Below are 16,075 nucleotides of genomic sequence, written 5' to 3' on the forward strand. Positions count from 1 at the left end.
GAACCCCGGTCTCCCACGTCGCAGGCAGCAACACAGACCGCTATACCAAGAGGTGAATCCACTACTTCGCAACGTGTCTATCTGACTTTGAGGATGTGAGAGTGAGTTTAACCCATAGCATCGCTACTCACCCCAGCCCTTCTTGACTGCGCTTCACGATACCATCCGTTACATATATATGATATACATCCTTATATATCATCCTTACATATATCTCTGATTGGTTTGCAGGCACACTACAGTACATGGCCCCTGAGATCATAGACAAGGGCCCTCGAGGCTACGGCAAGCCGGCGGACATCTGGTCTCTTGGCTGCACCATCATAGAGATGGCTACTGGGAAACCACCCTTCTACGAGCTGGGGGAGCCGCAGGCAGCCATGTTCAAGGTCAGAGTGCAGAGGTCAACTACACACACACACACACACACACACACATACACACACACACACACGTTTAGCTCATTGACTTAATTTCATTTAACACTCATATGTCGGTTTAAAGGTCTACAGTATTTTGCTTTGCTGAATTCTTCAGCAAGATACCATGAAATAGGATTCAGCCGAGGGAACCTGTACATTCCTCTGACCTGTTTTCTGGAAGTAAAATCATAAATCAGCCTTCAAGCTCGGGCCGTTGCGTCACCGCCTGCATCGCTGTGTAACCTCAGTAGAAACCACAAACACTGACTGCAGAGAGACACCGGTGTTTGAACACAAACACGCAAACATTTGTGCAGAGAGAGACCTTCGACGTATACAAAAACTACGGTTGTGTCTTTTTTCCTACACGTGGATCGTTGAGATTGTCCTCTGCACCCATTCTTTCCACTACTCACTTGTGTGGAAATGCAAAGTGTTGCACAGAAATGTAATCCGTTGCTTCGACATATGTGGTTCATTAAGGGCAGTAAAGATCCTAAAGGGTGGCCTGTGTAGTGTTATGGTGCTGATGGTGAAGCTCTGAACGCTGGAATTTTCCATACCATTTAATTCAATTTAATTGCTGGAAATTCAGACAATTCAGAGGGACCCGTGTTCCTGTGTGCTTTCCCCATATGGCAGACGAATCGCAGCTAACGAGACACGTCATGATTGTGTTAAAGGAACACGGCAACATTATGGGAAATGCGCTTACCGTCTTCTGGAGTCAGACAAGAAGATAGACACCAATTTCCTCTCTGTGTTCAGTAGAAAGCTATCCGGCTTGCAAGCTAGCCTAGCTTAGCACAAACTAATTGAAGTGGATACGGACCACTAGCATAGCTGAAAACTCCATAAGAGGTGTTTTTGGTGGGGCGGCTGGGTAGCGCAGTGGAGAATGCACTCGCCTACCACCGCAGAGACTCTGGGTTCGAATCCAGCTGTCAGCGGTACCTGCGGCTTGGTCAGTCGTCCCTACTAACACAATTGGCAGTGTTAGCGGGTGGGAGGCCGGCGGGGTATGTGTCCTGGTCGTTGTAAACTGCGGTTCCTACTGGTCGGTCGGGGCGCCTGTTCAGCAGGGAGGGGATCGGGGGGAAATAGCGTGAACCTCTGCATGCGTTACATTCCCCCAGTGAGACTCCTCGCTGTCAGGTGAAAAGAAGCGGCTGGCTGATTCCACATGTATCAGAGGAGGGGGGCAATGCGCGCAACGACCAGGAAGGGAATTGGCATAACGACTGAATTGGGATGGGAGAAAAATACAGAAAAAAGTGAGAACAAAAAATAGATAAAAAAAAAAAATAGGTGTTTTTGGTCAACAGCTAGGCTAGTTGATCCGCATCCGCTTCCATTAATTTGTGCTAAGCTAGGCTACCTTTCTACTGAAAGCACAGAGACATTTTTATCCATCTTCTTCTCTGACTCTGGAGAAGACGGTGAGTGCATTACCCATAATGTGGATGTGTTCCTTTAATATAATTATAATTATATTAAATTGCACAGTGTAGTCAAATGAGCAGTCACTATAACAACGAGCTCTACCTTTGTGCTGTGCGTTGTCCTGTGCAACATATTAATTTCCCCCAACAATTGAAGTCTTTGGTTCAACTCTCCTCTCGCACGGCTCATCCTTGCAGAACGCCTCTAGGGAGGCAGCATCTCATTACTAATCTAAAGCCAAACATTCCTCTGCAGCTATGACAAGAATTTCTAGTGCCCTTATTGTCACACGCCCCTGATTGCTTGACGTTTGTTTGAGTCTTTTGCCTCAACCGCTAAGCCTCGAGCCGCCGGCAGTCTTATAAATGCTTCAGTCTCAACAGAGAAACTACATGTGATAAATTATATTGGTTTACCAAGTAATCCCCTCTAAACTTAATCACATAATTTACTGTGAGGGGGGGGGGGGCAGCAATTGAACTTGGGGGGGGGGGGGGCATGGGCTTTGTTCTCCTGCCATGGCAGTCTCTGTTCTTCTCTGTTTTCGGTGTCTATCGTGTCCATCTTTGGTGTCTCTACCTCCTGACTGCGTCTGTCTCGCCTGTCTGCCTGCAGGTGGGCATGTTTAAAATCCACCCAGAGATCCCAGAGTCCATGTCCCTGGAGGCCAAGGCCTTCATCCTGCGCTGCTTTGAGCCTGACCCCGACGGGCGCGCCACCGCCCTGGACTTGCTCACCGACGAGTTCCTCACCGTCACCAGCCGCAAGAAGAGGAGCAAGAGCAGCTTCACGGGTAGGTCGCCAGGCAACGTGCCGGCTGGTGTTACTGCATTGGCTGTATGGTTCACGCACGGCATGCTTGGAAATGTTACTTCATTGTGTTTGGATTTATTTTGTCGATTTTTTTTTACTCTGTTACTGCTGCTGACATGTAAATATGTATTTTCTCTCTCGTTCTCTCACAGCTCTGACACCAGGATCAGGTGAGTTGGATTGGCTTTCTGTGGTCATTTCTCTCTGGAGAATCTCGCTAGAGGCGGTGATTTCACAAACCGCCTGGTCTCCAAGTAATATCCCTCTGCTTTGCTTTGCTTAGTATCTAGGCTACAGTTTTCTATTTCTGTCCATAGCCAACTGCTTGGCACAATTCTGTGCTATAGCACTTGGGAAAAGAATGTGCCCCCCTGTGGGTTGCTGAATGCAACAGCCCAGTCCCACTTACATTATTCAGACTGTTTTGGTTACAGGGCCATGTAATGACTGTCTGCCCTGTGTGCTCTTTGTGTTCCTCAGAGTACCTGCGTAGCATCTCGCTGCCGGTGCCCGTGGTGGTGGAGGACACTAGCAGCAGCAGTGAGTACGGCTCTGTCTCCCCTGACAATGACCTCAACACCAACCCCTTCATCTTCAAGCCCAGCACAAAGTGTTACAGCGAGAGGGACGTCAAGAAGGGACCCAGGTCACTCTTCCTCAGGTAGGACCCAGGTCACTCTTCCTCAGGTAGGACCCAGGTCACTCTTAGGTAGGACCCAGATCACTCTTAGGTAGGACCCAGGTCACTCTCAGGTAGGACCCAGGTCACTCTTCCTCAGGTAGGACCCAGGTCACTCTTCCTCAGGTAGGACCCAGGTCACTCTTCCTCAGGTAGGACCCAGGTCACTCTTCCTCAGGTAGGACCCAGGTCACTCTTCCTCAGGTAGGACCCAGGTCACTCTCAGGTAGGACCCAGGTCACTCTTCCTCAGGTAGGACCCAGGTCACTCTTCCTCAGGTAGGACCCAGGTCACTCTTCCTCAGGTAGGACCCAGGTCACTCTTCTTCAGGTAGGACCCAGGTCACTCTTCTTCAGGTAGGACCCAGGTCACTCTTTCTCAGGTAGGACCCAGGTCACTCTTCCTCAGGTAGGACCCAGGTCACTCTTAGGTAGGACCCAGGTCACTCTTAGGTAGGACCCAGGTCACTCTTCCTCAGGTAGGACCCAGGTCACTCTTCTTCAGGTAGGACCCAGGTCACTCTTCTTCAGGTAGGACCCAGGTCACTCTCAGGTAGGACCCAGGTCACTCTTCCTCAGGTAGGACCCAGGTCACTCTTCCTCAGGTAGGACCCAGGTCACTCTTCCTCAGGTAGGACCCAGGCCACTCTTCTTCAGGTAGGACCCAGGTCACTCTTCCTCAGGTAGGACCCAGGTCACTCTTCCTCAGGTAGGACCCAGGCCACTCTTCTTCAGGTAGGACCCAGGTCACTCTTCTTCAGGTAGGACCCAGGTCACTCTTCCTCAGGTAGGACCCAGGTCACTCTTCCTCAGGTAGGACCCAGGTCACTCTTCTTCAGGTAGGACCCAGGTCACTCTTCCTCAGGTAGGACCCAGGTCACTCTTCCTCAGGTAGGACCCAGGTCACTCTTCTTCAGGTAGGACCCAGGTCACTCTTCCTCAGGTAGGACCCAGGTCACTCTTCCTCAGGTAGGACCCAGGTCACTCTTCCTCAGGTAGGACCCAGGTCACTCTTCCTCAGGTAGGACCCAGGTCACTCTTCTTCAGGTAGGACCCAGGTCACTCTTCTTCAGGTAGGACCCAGGTCACTCTTCTTCAGGTAGGACCCAGGTCACTCTTCTTCAGGTAGGACCCAGGTCACTCTTCTTCAGGTAGGACCCAGGTCACTCTTCCTCAGGTAGGACCCAGGTCACTCTCAGGTAGGACCCAGGTCACTCTTCCTCAGGTAGGACCCAGGTCACTCTCAGGTAGGACCCAGGTCACTCTTCCTCAGGTAGGACCCAGGTCACTCTTTCTCAGGTAGGACCCAGGTCACTCTTCTTCAGGTAGGACCCAGGTCACTCTTCCTCAGGTAGGACCCAGGTCACTCTTCCTCAGGTAGGACCCAGGTCACTCTTCCTCAGGTAGGACCCAGGTCACTCTTCTTCAGGTAGGACCCAGGTCACTCTTCCTCAGGTAGGACCCAGGTCACTCTTCCTCAGGTAGGACCCAGGTCACTCTTCCTCAGGTAGGACCCAGGTCACTCTTCCTCAGGTAGGACCCAGGTCACTCTTTCTCAGGTAGGACCCAGGTCACTCTTCCTCAGGTAGGACCCAGGTCACTCTTCTTCAGGTAGGACCCAGGTCACTCTTCCTCAGGTAGGACCCAGGTCACTCTTCTTCAGGTAGGACCCAGGTCACTCTTCTTCAGGTAGGACCCAGGTCACTCTTCTTCAGGTAGGACCCAGGTCACTCTTCCTCAGGTAGGACCCAGGTCACTCTTCTTCAGGTAGGACCCAGGTCACTCTTCCTCAGGTAGGACCCAGGTCACTCTCAGGTAGGACCCAGGTCACTCTCAGGTAGGACCCAGGTCACTCTTCCTCAGGTAGGACCCAGGTCACTCTTCCTCAGGTAGGACCCAGGTCACTCTTCCTCAGGTAGGACCCAGGTCACTCTTCTTCAGGTAGGACCCAGGTCACTCTTCCTCAGGTAGGACCCAGGTCACTCTTCTTCAGGTAGGACCCTGGTCACTTTTCCTCAGGTAGGACCCAGGTCACTCTTCCTCAGGTAGGACCCAGGTCACTCTTCCTCAGGTAGGACCCAGGTCACTCTTCTTCAGGTAGGACCCAGGTCACTCTTCCTCAGGTAGGACCCAGGTCACTCTTCTTCAGGTAGGACCCAGGTCACTCTTCCTCAGGTAGGACCCAGGTCACTCTTCTTCAGGTAGGACCCAGGTCACTCTTTCTCAGGTAGGACCCAGGTCACTCATAGGTAGGACCCAGGTCACTCTTCCTCAGGTAGGACCCAGGTCACTCTCAGGTAGGACCCAGGTCACTCTTCCTCAGGTAGGACCCAGGTCACTCTTCCTCAGGTAGGACCCAGGTCACTCTTCCTCAGGTAGGACCCAGGTCACTCATAGGTAGGACCCAGGTCACTCTTCTTCAGGTAGGACCCAGGTCACTCTCAGGTAGGACCCAGGTCACTCTTCTTCAGGTAGGACCCAGGTCACTCTCAGGTAGGACCCAGGTCACTCTTCCTCAGGTAGGACCCAGGTCACTCTCAGGTAGGACCCAGGTCACTCATAGGTAGGACCCAGGTCACTCTTCTTCAGGTAGGACCCAGGTCACTCTCAGGTAGGACCCAGGTCACTCTCAGGTAGGACCCAGGTCACTCTCAGGTAGGACCCAGGTCACTCTTCCTCAGGTAGGACCCAGGTCACTCTTCCTCAGGTAGGACCCATGTCACTCTTCCTCAGGTAGGACCCAGGTCACTCTTTGATTGATTGATTGAATACTTTATTTTGACACAAATCGTATGACAAAAAAACATTTTAAAAGACAAGACAATAACAGTGTCAATAACGCTGGTCAAAAATGGATAAAACACAATAAAGCCAAGGCTTGTTTCCATTGTGGTCCATACATGGAACATAAAAAGGCACAGAAACACAAATCGACATGTACACTGACAGGACACATTCTAAAAAAAAATTATAAAAACACCTAACCTGACAACTCATACAGTTAACTAATGTTAAAAGAAAATCCGCAAACCCTTAAAAGCAACTCATGATAAAAGAAATAAAAGCCAAGTTATGATAAAAGAGATAAAAAAAACATTTTAAGACCAATTTGAGTTGCTGCTGAGCCATGTTTTTAGGGCGGATTTAAATTCGAGAGGGGAGTTCAGGAGTTTTATAAATGTTGGCAGGGCATTCCACATTACCGTAGCCGAGTAAAAAAAATGCATCTTTCCCCATGCATGTCCTGACTCTCGGCGGGACCAGGTCCGTGGGGCTTCCTCTTGTGGCGTGTTTGTGGACATCTCCTACTTTATTAAAATAATTTACTAGGTACTTGGGGACCGTTTCTTTTAGTACTTCAGGTAGGACCCAGGTCACTCTTCCTCAGGTAGGACCCAGGTCACTCTTCTTCAGGTAGGACCCAGGTCACTCTTCTTCAGGTAGGACCCAGGTCACTCTTCTTCAGGTAGGACCCAGGTCACTCTTTCTCAGGTAGGACCCAGGTCACTCTTCCTCAGGTAGGACCCAGGTCACTCTTCTTCAGGTAGGACCCAGGTCACTCTTCTTCAGGTAGGACCCAGGTCACTCTTTCTCAGGTAGGACCCAGGTCACTCTTCCTCAGGTAGGACCCAGGTCACTCTTCTTCAGGTAGGACCCAGGTCACTCTTCTTCAGGTAGGACCCAGGTCACTCTTTCTCAGGTAGGACCCAGGTCACTCTTCCTCAGGTAGGACCCAGGTCACTCTTCCTCAGGTAGGACCCAGGTCACTCTTCCTCAGGTAGGACCCAGGTCACTCTCAGGTAGGACCCAGTTCACTCTTTCTCAGGTAGGACCCAGGTCACTCTTCCTCAGGTAGGACCCAGGTCACTCATAGGTAGGACCCAGGTCACTCTTCTTCAGGTAGGACCCAGGTCACTCTTAGGTAGGACCCAGGTCACTCTTCTTCAGGTAGGACCCAGGTCACTCTTCTTCAGGTAGGACCCAGGTCACTCTTCCTCAGGTAGGACCCAGGTCACTCTTCTTCAGGTAGGACCCAGGTCACTCTTCCTCAGGTAGGACCCAGGTCACTCTCAGGTAGGACCCAGGTCACTCTCAGGTAGGACCCAGGTCACTCTCAGGTAGGACCCAGGTCACTCTTCACTCTGGTCAAGCTCTCTTCTGTCACTCCTCCACATGCAAAAGAGAATGTTTGCTTAATTATATATAGCCTATATAAATATTATATAAATTATATATAGCCTATATAAATTATATATAAATTATATATAGCCTATATAAATATTATATAAATTATATATAGCCTATATAAATATTATATGAATTATATATAGCCTATATAAATATTATATGAATTATATATAGTCTATATATCTGCGCTTAGCCATGGTTTGAGCGGGCGGACACGCAGTCGTGATTATATGCCGAAATGGATACTAAAATCATACTGCGCCCGCAGATCTGTTCTGACACACCTCCAACTCTGTCACACCACCCATCTCGGCACAAGCGCCTGACCAAATTCCCAATACACCTGCGTCAGTGCTTGCACCAGCCTTGTGCCGGCACCAAAATCAAGCCCACAATGCAAGGACCCCACACAAACAAGGTGTTCAAACAGTTGCCTGTGCAGAGAGTCCAAACACAACTACATACTATGTTATGGGTTCAAATCCTTTGTTGTATGTCCCCCCCCCTCTATCTCTCTCTCCCCACCCCCTTCTTTCTCTATCTCTCTCTCCTATCTCCTGTCACTCTCTCTACTGTACACTACTAATACAGAACTTCACTTCCCATGTTCTTCTCCCCAGCATCCCAGTGGAGAACTTTGATGACCACAGCGCCCCTCCGTCTCCAGACGAGAAGGACTCTGGGTTCTTCATGCTGAGGAAAGACAGCGAGAGGAGAGCCACTCTGCACCACATCCTCACGGAGGACAGGGACAAGGTGGTAGCCAACCTGATGGAGGCCCTCACACAGGTCAGAACTCAGATGTAGACTCTATACATGCATTAAAGTGTTCCGTCTCCAGGCGGATTTCAGTCTTTTTTCTTTTTCTTTTTTTTTGTCAATTTGATTTGGAGTCTGACGGAATTGGCTACCTGGTATAATATGATTTGTAGATGCATACAGATTGAAACAACATTTAGCCAATCAGAGCCGTCAAATATCATGAAAAGGGGCGTTTTGACCATTCTAACCAATCAAACGTGAGCTTGACGCACACACACGCTGTTCGCAGTGCCCTCCCCCTCACAGACCCGTCTCATTTGCACCGAAGATAGCAAGCGTGCAGGTCCTCTTTTAAACACCACTGAAGCATTAAACAATGGCCCAGTAAACTATTTACTTTAGTTTACTACACGAGGCGTTGTCTAACGTTATCTAGCTGGCTAGCTGATAGCTCATAACATAATTGAAATTCGTTTTTGAAGCTGTGGCTAACGTTAGCTAGCTATCGATCTTCGGGTGGATAACGTCAGCTACCTAGCAACTGTAGCTTGCTAATACGGGCTGTCCTGGCTGGCTAACTTTTAATTCGCAATGGAGTGGAGCTAACTAACTGTACAAATCGATGTGATTGGCTGAGACTGTATTTTGTACGGTTGGCTGCCTGGCTGTTGTGGATTCGGGTAGCCAGCTAGCAGCTAACATCAACTCAATGTCAACACTATGTTGACACTCTGAGCGAGTTTGCCGACAGCAATGTAACGAACAATATGGTCCGTGCGGAACCATTATCCCCAACACATAGTTCCGTGTGTGAATAATGTTGAGCCACCACAAAAGATGTATCCAAAGTTTAATATAGTAAGAATAGTACTAGGCTATATACGGTATATGTCACAAATGTAACATTACTATATTCCTGTATGTCATGTATGTCCCTATGCCATAAATGACATGATGTCAATGTCATGTATGTCATAAATGTCACTATGAATTGAAAATGGGGGACCCTGATGATGTAAACAAGACAAACGTCTTTCTCTGGTCTGCATCCCCTTAACAATTGTGTGTATTGAGCCATACTGTATTGTACCCATTCTGCAATCTGTTAAATATTGATTGATTGATTGAACATTTTATTAACAGATTGCAGAATGGGTACAATACAGTACAGCTCAATACACACAATTGTTAAGGGGATGCAGACCAGAGAAATACTTTCGTCTTGTTTACATCAGGGTCCCCCATTTTCAATTCATCATAACATATATGACACACATGACATACAGATAGACAATACTGCTACATCTATACATTTATGACATACCAGATTTACAAATACAGTATTGTTTGTGATACAAAAATAGTCTAAAAAAGAGAGTATATACATTTGACGAAGAAACTGTACATTGGAGGAGGTTGGGTAGGTGGGGTGGGGGGAATGTACATTGGATTATCGACGAAACCTTACTTGGTCCCAAGAAGAGGGTCTTGTGTATTAAATAAAGTTTTCATTCATTCATTCACTCTGGATCTGGTAAATCCAGTAGCAATACACACAATTGTTAAGGGGATACAGACCAGAGAAAGATGTTTGTCTTGTTTACATCATCAGGGTCCCCCATTTTCAATTCATAGTGACATTTATGACATACACAACATACATGACATCATGACATAGGGACATACATGACTTACAGGTATATAGTACTGTTACATTTGTCACATATACGATATGCAAATATACAGTACTGTTACCCAGAGATGCTAACAGTAAATATATACATATGATGAGGAGGAGACTGTACATTAGGAGGGGGTGGGTGGGTGGGTGGTAAAAGAAATATATACAAACGGTGGGGAGGAGACTGTCCATTGTTGTTGTGGCATAATTGCGAAACGTGTTTAGTCCCTTGTTTGTATGATAACAAGCCGTTTAGTTCATGGTTCAAAGTAATGGGAAAGGGGTGCTAGCTCGCCATCAATCAGAAGCTAGCCACAAGACTTGCATTCACGCTCTCCAGCACACAGCCTCCCTGCCTGGCACAACAACCACAACAGTAGGGTATATAGTCACAGTCAGGACAGTAGGCTCTACAAGTAGGCTCCCTTAAAACGCTAACGCTATTAAAAAAAAATACAGTGGAGGTTAAAATAAGAATATGATTTGGCCTGAAAAAAAGTTCAGTCAGGAGAATCTTTTTTGCTTTAATCCCTGACTCTATAAGTAGATAGATAGGGAGCATGTCTATGTTCCCCGGGTCCTATGTTCCCCGGGTTCTATGTTCCCCGCTTTGATTGATTGATTGATTGAACATTTTAGACCACCAGCCCTGATTCCAAACTCTAACCATAACCAGTTCAAAAGAGGGCCTAAGCTTAACCGTTCGAAACCAGGCGGACATTAATAATTAATAAAATAATAAAAATTTATAAAATGTATCTATTGATCAATCAAAGCGGGGAACATAGGACCCGGGGAACATAGGGATGATCCCGATAGATAGACCGACGGACGGACGGACGGACGGATACTTTCCCTAATGATAAGGATAAGTGCTCGATGAAGAAACCAAATCCCATTACCAAATGAAAGTCTAACATGCCTATAAATACTTGTACTATGGAACTTAGAGCTCCAGATATTGATAATGCTGATGCTACATATCCTACCACATGGCCCCTAATGGCCACCACAACAACCCAACGTGTAGACAGATAGATAGATAGATAGATAGATAGATAGATAGATAGATAGATAGATAGATAGATAGATAGATAGATAGATAGATAGATAGATAGATAGATAGATAGATAGATAGATAGATAGATAGATAGATAGATAGATAGATAGATAATATACATAATTTCTCCTCAACCAAATACACTGACTTCCTCTCTATGCTGACATAATGATATAATGTGATATCTGATATATCTGATTGATAGATAGATAGATCTTGCTGTTTACAAATAAAAAACAAAGAAAATGCTTTTTTCATTGAGAGTCAGTGGCATTTACCTCCCTCATTATGTGTTTACACAGTGATGTAATGGTGAAATAGGACAATAATTATTTGGAACCCTTACACACAAAGTAAAATCCCATATGAAAATGTACTTTAGTAAAACTTTTGTATTCCTGTGTTTCTTTTGTTTGCACCAAATACTATAGTAAAACCACAGGAATACTGTTATAGTGATATCTATCCTCTCCCTCCACCTCTCCCTCCATCATCTTCCTCCACCTCCCTCTCCATCCTCTCCCTCCATCCTCTCCCTCTATCCTCTCCCTCCATCCTCTCTCTCCATCCTCTCCCTCTATCCTCTCCCCGCTATCCTCTCCCTCCATCATCTCCCCTCTATCCTCTCCCTCCATCCTCTCCCTCTATCCTCTCCCCGTTATCTTCTCCCCTCTATCCTCTCCCCTCTATCCTCTCCCTCCATGCTCTCCCTCCACCTCTCCCTCCATCCTCTCCCTCTATCTTCTCCCCTTTATCCTCTCCCCTCTATCCTCTCCCTCCCTCCGCTCCCCTCTATCCCCTCCCTCCATCCTCTCCCTCTATCCTCTCCATCTATCCTCTCCCCGCTATCCTCTCCATCCATCCTATCCCTCTATCTTCTCCCCTCTATCCTCTCCCTCCACCTCTCCCTCCCTCCGCTCCCTCCACCTCTCCCTCCGTGCTCTCCCTCCTCCTCGTCCTCCCTCCGCTCCCTCCACCTCTCTCTCCATGCTCTCCAGGGTTCTGAGGAGACCAGGCTGAGGCATCAGCACATCACCACCCTAGTGGTCAGTCTGGCGGACTTTGTGCGAATGGCGGACAGGAAGATCATTGCGAGCACACTGTCTCAGCTCAAACTGGAGCTGGACTTTGACAGCTCAGCCATCAGCCAGCTACAGATTGTGCTGTTTGGCTTCCAGGATGCTGTAAGTTCCTCTTCAACTAGTACTCTGTTTGTTTTGTTTAGTAAACAGAGCTAATATTGCCTTTGTGTAAATCACAGAGGCTCTGAAGTCACTGAAACATTGTGACAATCATTGTTGATTGTTTATTTGTGCATATGATAAAATAGAACAAAAGAGAAGAAGCATAGAATAACATAAGAATGCACAGGTGGGATGATGAAACTCAGAGAACTTGTAAAAAGAACCCACCTAACCAAATTTACCAGACAAATTTTTTCAAAATCAATATTTCATTAAATATCTGAAAGAGAGAAGAAAATACAATTTCCAACAAGAAAAGAAAAAAAACTAAATAAATATAAGAATTATAATAATGTGTATTATTTGCACTGCACATTTTTATTATTATATAGTACTTTTGTCTCATCTGTTTAAGATGTTTTTTTTTTTTTATCTGAGGAATGATTGCGAAGTGAAGCAGAATAAAGCTGCTCCAGATGACCGGACCCTCAGTATAAACTGGCCACAGCTCGTTCTGTAGAACTGACTACATATAGAAGATCAACAGATCTGGTGTGATAACGGCAGAGAACAGAAACGTGGAGTGAATGTTAAGAAATTGAATCTGAAGTGTATTAATGTCAGATATGTTTAACACCTCCATCCACGTCATTATAGGTGAGGCGTTAACTGGGGCATGATGTCACATTGTTAGCACCAGCGATGAGCCCAGACACTCGCTTATGAAACCTGCTAAGAAGGAAGATAAGAGGGAGGTCAGCCAGGACTTAATTGTGCATCATATAAAGACCCTGGATCTGCTCCAATGCCTTCAAAATGCTGTTATGCAAATGCAGTGATACTGGAGCAGGTTGTTGTTCTGTGAGAGTCACATTGCGTAATGGTCTTCAGTAGCACACCTGCGCCTCCTGCTGGAGATGGAGCGTACTGTGCCACAGCTTCTACCACAGCACATGCCGTCAGCAGCAGCTGTCTGCTGGGAAACAGGCTCAAACTCTCAAAACATGCACCTCCATCTTCCAGAGGGGTGGAATATCGCTGTAGTTTATTTTTTATTCATGGGGAAAGGGTGTTTCCAGTAAGGAATATGTGTCATCCTACAAGGTAGCCATCATAGTCTGTGTGTAAACAGTCACAGAGCCACAGAGGTCAACACTGGTTTGCTTTTCCTGCATATGACGGCATGTGTCTGTGTAGGTGTTTAACACTTTCAGCGCCACGCCTGGTTTTCCGTTTTACCGCTTGAATGCCACCATCGGCGCCAATGTTAACGTTAATATCGCCTAATCTATGTTTTAAATTATGGCTATGTGTCTAATCTGCCCATCGCATTATCAAAGACTATTTTCCAGTCAGTGCTGTGAAGGCAGATTGTTTTTTTATCGCGTCGTTGCCGTTTCAGAGCAGTTAGAAAAGCCCCCGTTTTGATATAAAAAACAGCTCATTCTGGAGCATTCTATGAAAATCGTCTTTTAGTGGAATATTCCACAACGTTGATATTCGTCGGCCTTTTTATGAATCGTTTTCAAATAAACGCTAGATGATCAATATTATACGTGCACGCACGCACATTACGGCCGCGCGCGGATAATCGCCTCGTTGATTTCCTCTCTGACTTTTACAGTGAAACCGAAAGAAGACATTTCACAAAACAGCTTATAACTTCATCAAACTTACTCCGATTATCCTACCACTGATAACATAGAGTCCTTACCTGACATCAGATGGTATCCAACTGGTATATTCCAATTCCTGATCACCATTCGAAAAAATCGATACGTGTATGGATCCAACGCGATACAGTAGAACTCCATGATCCGCGGGGATCTGAGGCTCCAGAATGAACTCTAGTAACCCCGGCTGGATCAGTGAACTGGAAAATGTGGAGTACCGGATTTTTTTCCCCATTCATTTTCATTGAGTCCATTCCAAAATCACTTATGTCATCTGGGAGACGACAGGGGGCGCTTTTTTCCACAGTGATCGTCGGCGCCCCTCGGCTATACTCGGGTAGGCTCGGGTGATGCAATAATTTTTCAGATCGCAAAAAAAAAAAAAATCCGAGAAATCTCGTGAGTGGCTAGCAACCACCTATAAAAAACACGAGAAATCTCGTGAGTGGCACTGAAAGAGTTAAACACGTGCATGTGTTAGACGTTTTTTTTTTCGTCTTCTTTTTCTTGGTGTGGGTGTTGGTGTGTGTGTTTATATAATTGTGAGTGCATTATATTCCACTGCCGTCGTCTCCAGGTAAACAAAGTGCTGCGGAACCATAACATCAAGCCCCACTGGATGTTCGCCCTGGACAATATCATCCGCAAGGCCGTGCAGACGGCCATCACCATCCTGGTGCCAGGTAATAGCTGGCGCCTGCTTCTCCAGCTCAGCAGTTCTAGATGAGTTATCATGCCCCCCCCCCCTCCATCACCACCACCTTGGGCCACAGCCGGCTGCCTGCTTAACGTACGGCAGTGACTTTGCACTAAGGCTCTGGATACAGAGACATGATATTCGTTCATTAAACTTCTAGTCAATCTCGAAAGATCATTGAGAGCAGACTCTCATTTACAATGCTGTCGAGAGGAACAATGCATGATACTAAAACAATATAAAAACAGAAGAGTCTCCCAATTCAACAATTCAAATCAATCAAAACAATTACAGACTGAGGTGAAATGGTTGGCCATTATTGATTTAAACTGACCAATGGATTTTAAAGTATTGAGTGTTATGGTGTTTTGCAAAACAGTCCACGTGTCGGGGCCACAGAAGCTAAAAGCAGATTTCCCTAATTCAGGAAAGGTCCTAACTCTGGGGACCTTAAGCGTAAGCAAAGCACCAGAGCAAGTATAATAGGGTTCAGAGTTCCAGTCCAGAAGTGATGTCGGGTGGAAGATCATCAATAATGGCTTTATAGAGAAACGGATACCAATGCAAGTCACGTCTCTCTGCCAATATGGGTGCATCACGGAAGGTATTTCACGGGCCAGCAAACAAGCCCTCCACCCTCTCCCTCCATCCTCCACCTGCTCCCTCCACCCTCTTCTTCCTCCTCTCCCTCTTCCCCACCTGCTCCCTCTCCCTCCACCCTCCTTCTCCCTCTACCCTCTACCCTCCATCCTCTCCCTCCACCCTCCTTCTCCCTCTACCCTCTACCCTCCATCCTCTCCCTCCACCCTCCTTCTCCCTCTACCATCTCCCTCCATCCTCTCCCTCCACCCTCTTCCTCCACCCTCCTTCTCCCTCTACCATCTTCCTCCACCCTCTTCCTCCACCCTCCTTCTCCCTCCATCCTCTCCCTCCACCCTCTTCCTCCACCCTCCTTCTCCCTCCATCCTCTCCCTCCACCCTCTCCCTCCACCCTCCATCCTCTCCCTCCACTCTCTTCCTTCTCCCTCTACCCTCTCCCTCCACCCTCCATCCTCTCCCTCCACCCTCTTCCTCCACTCTCTTCCTTCTCCCTCTACCCTCTCCCTCCACCCTCCATCCTCTCCCTCCACCCTCTTCCTCCACCCTCCTTCTCCCTCCATCCTCTCCCTCCACCCTCCATCCTCTCCCTCCACCCTCTTCCTCCACTCTTTTCCTTCTCCCTCTACCCTCTCCCTCCACCCTCCATCCTCTCCCTCCACCCTCTTCCTCCACTCTCTTCCTTCTCCCTCTACCCTCTCCCTCCACCCTCCATCCTCTCCCTCCACCCTCTCCCTCCACCCTCCATCCTCTCCCTCCATCCTCTCCCTCCACTCTCTTCCTTCTCCCTCTACCCTCTCCCTCCACCCTCCATCCTCTCCCTCCACTCTCTTCCTTCTCCCTCTACCCTCTCCCTCCATCCTCTCCCTCCATCCTC

At 47.4% G+C, this 16,075-nt stretch overlaps 1 protein-coding gene across 1 annotated transcript in view; it reads left to right on the forward strand.

The window, feature by feature from the left end:
• The window catches only part of map3k5 (mitogen-activated protein kinase kinase kinase 5), a 112,029-nt gene that overhangs the window by 89,010 nt on the left and 6,944 nt on the right, over nucleotides 1–16,075 (forward strand). Inside the window, exons 19-25 of the mRNA XM_084313723.1 lie at nucleotides 232–389; nucleotides 2,481–2,658; nucleotides 2,831–2,848; nucleotides 3,159–3,339; nucleotides 8,165–8,333; nucleotides 12,046–12,231; nucleotides 14,482–14,587. Coding sequence (XP_084169849.1) covers nucleotides 232–389; nucleotides 2,481–2,658; nucleotides 2,831–2,848; nucleotides 3,159–3,339; nucleotides 8,165–8,333; nucleotides 12,046–12,231; nucleotides 14,482–14,587 — 996 coding nt within the window. The remainder of the gene's footprint in view (nucleotides 1–231; nucleotides 390–2,480; nucleotides 2,659–2,830; nucleotides 2,849–3,158; nucleotides 3,340–8,164; nucleotides 8,334–12,045; nucleotides 12,232–14,481; nucleotides 14,588–16,075) is intronic.

Source organism: Notolepis coatsorum, assembly GCF_963971535.1.
Source record: "Notolepis coatsorum genome assembly, chromosome: 5".
NCBI lineage: Eukaryota > Metazoa > Chordata > Actinopteri > Aulopiformes > Paralepididae > Notolepis > Notolepis coatsorum.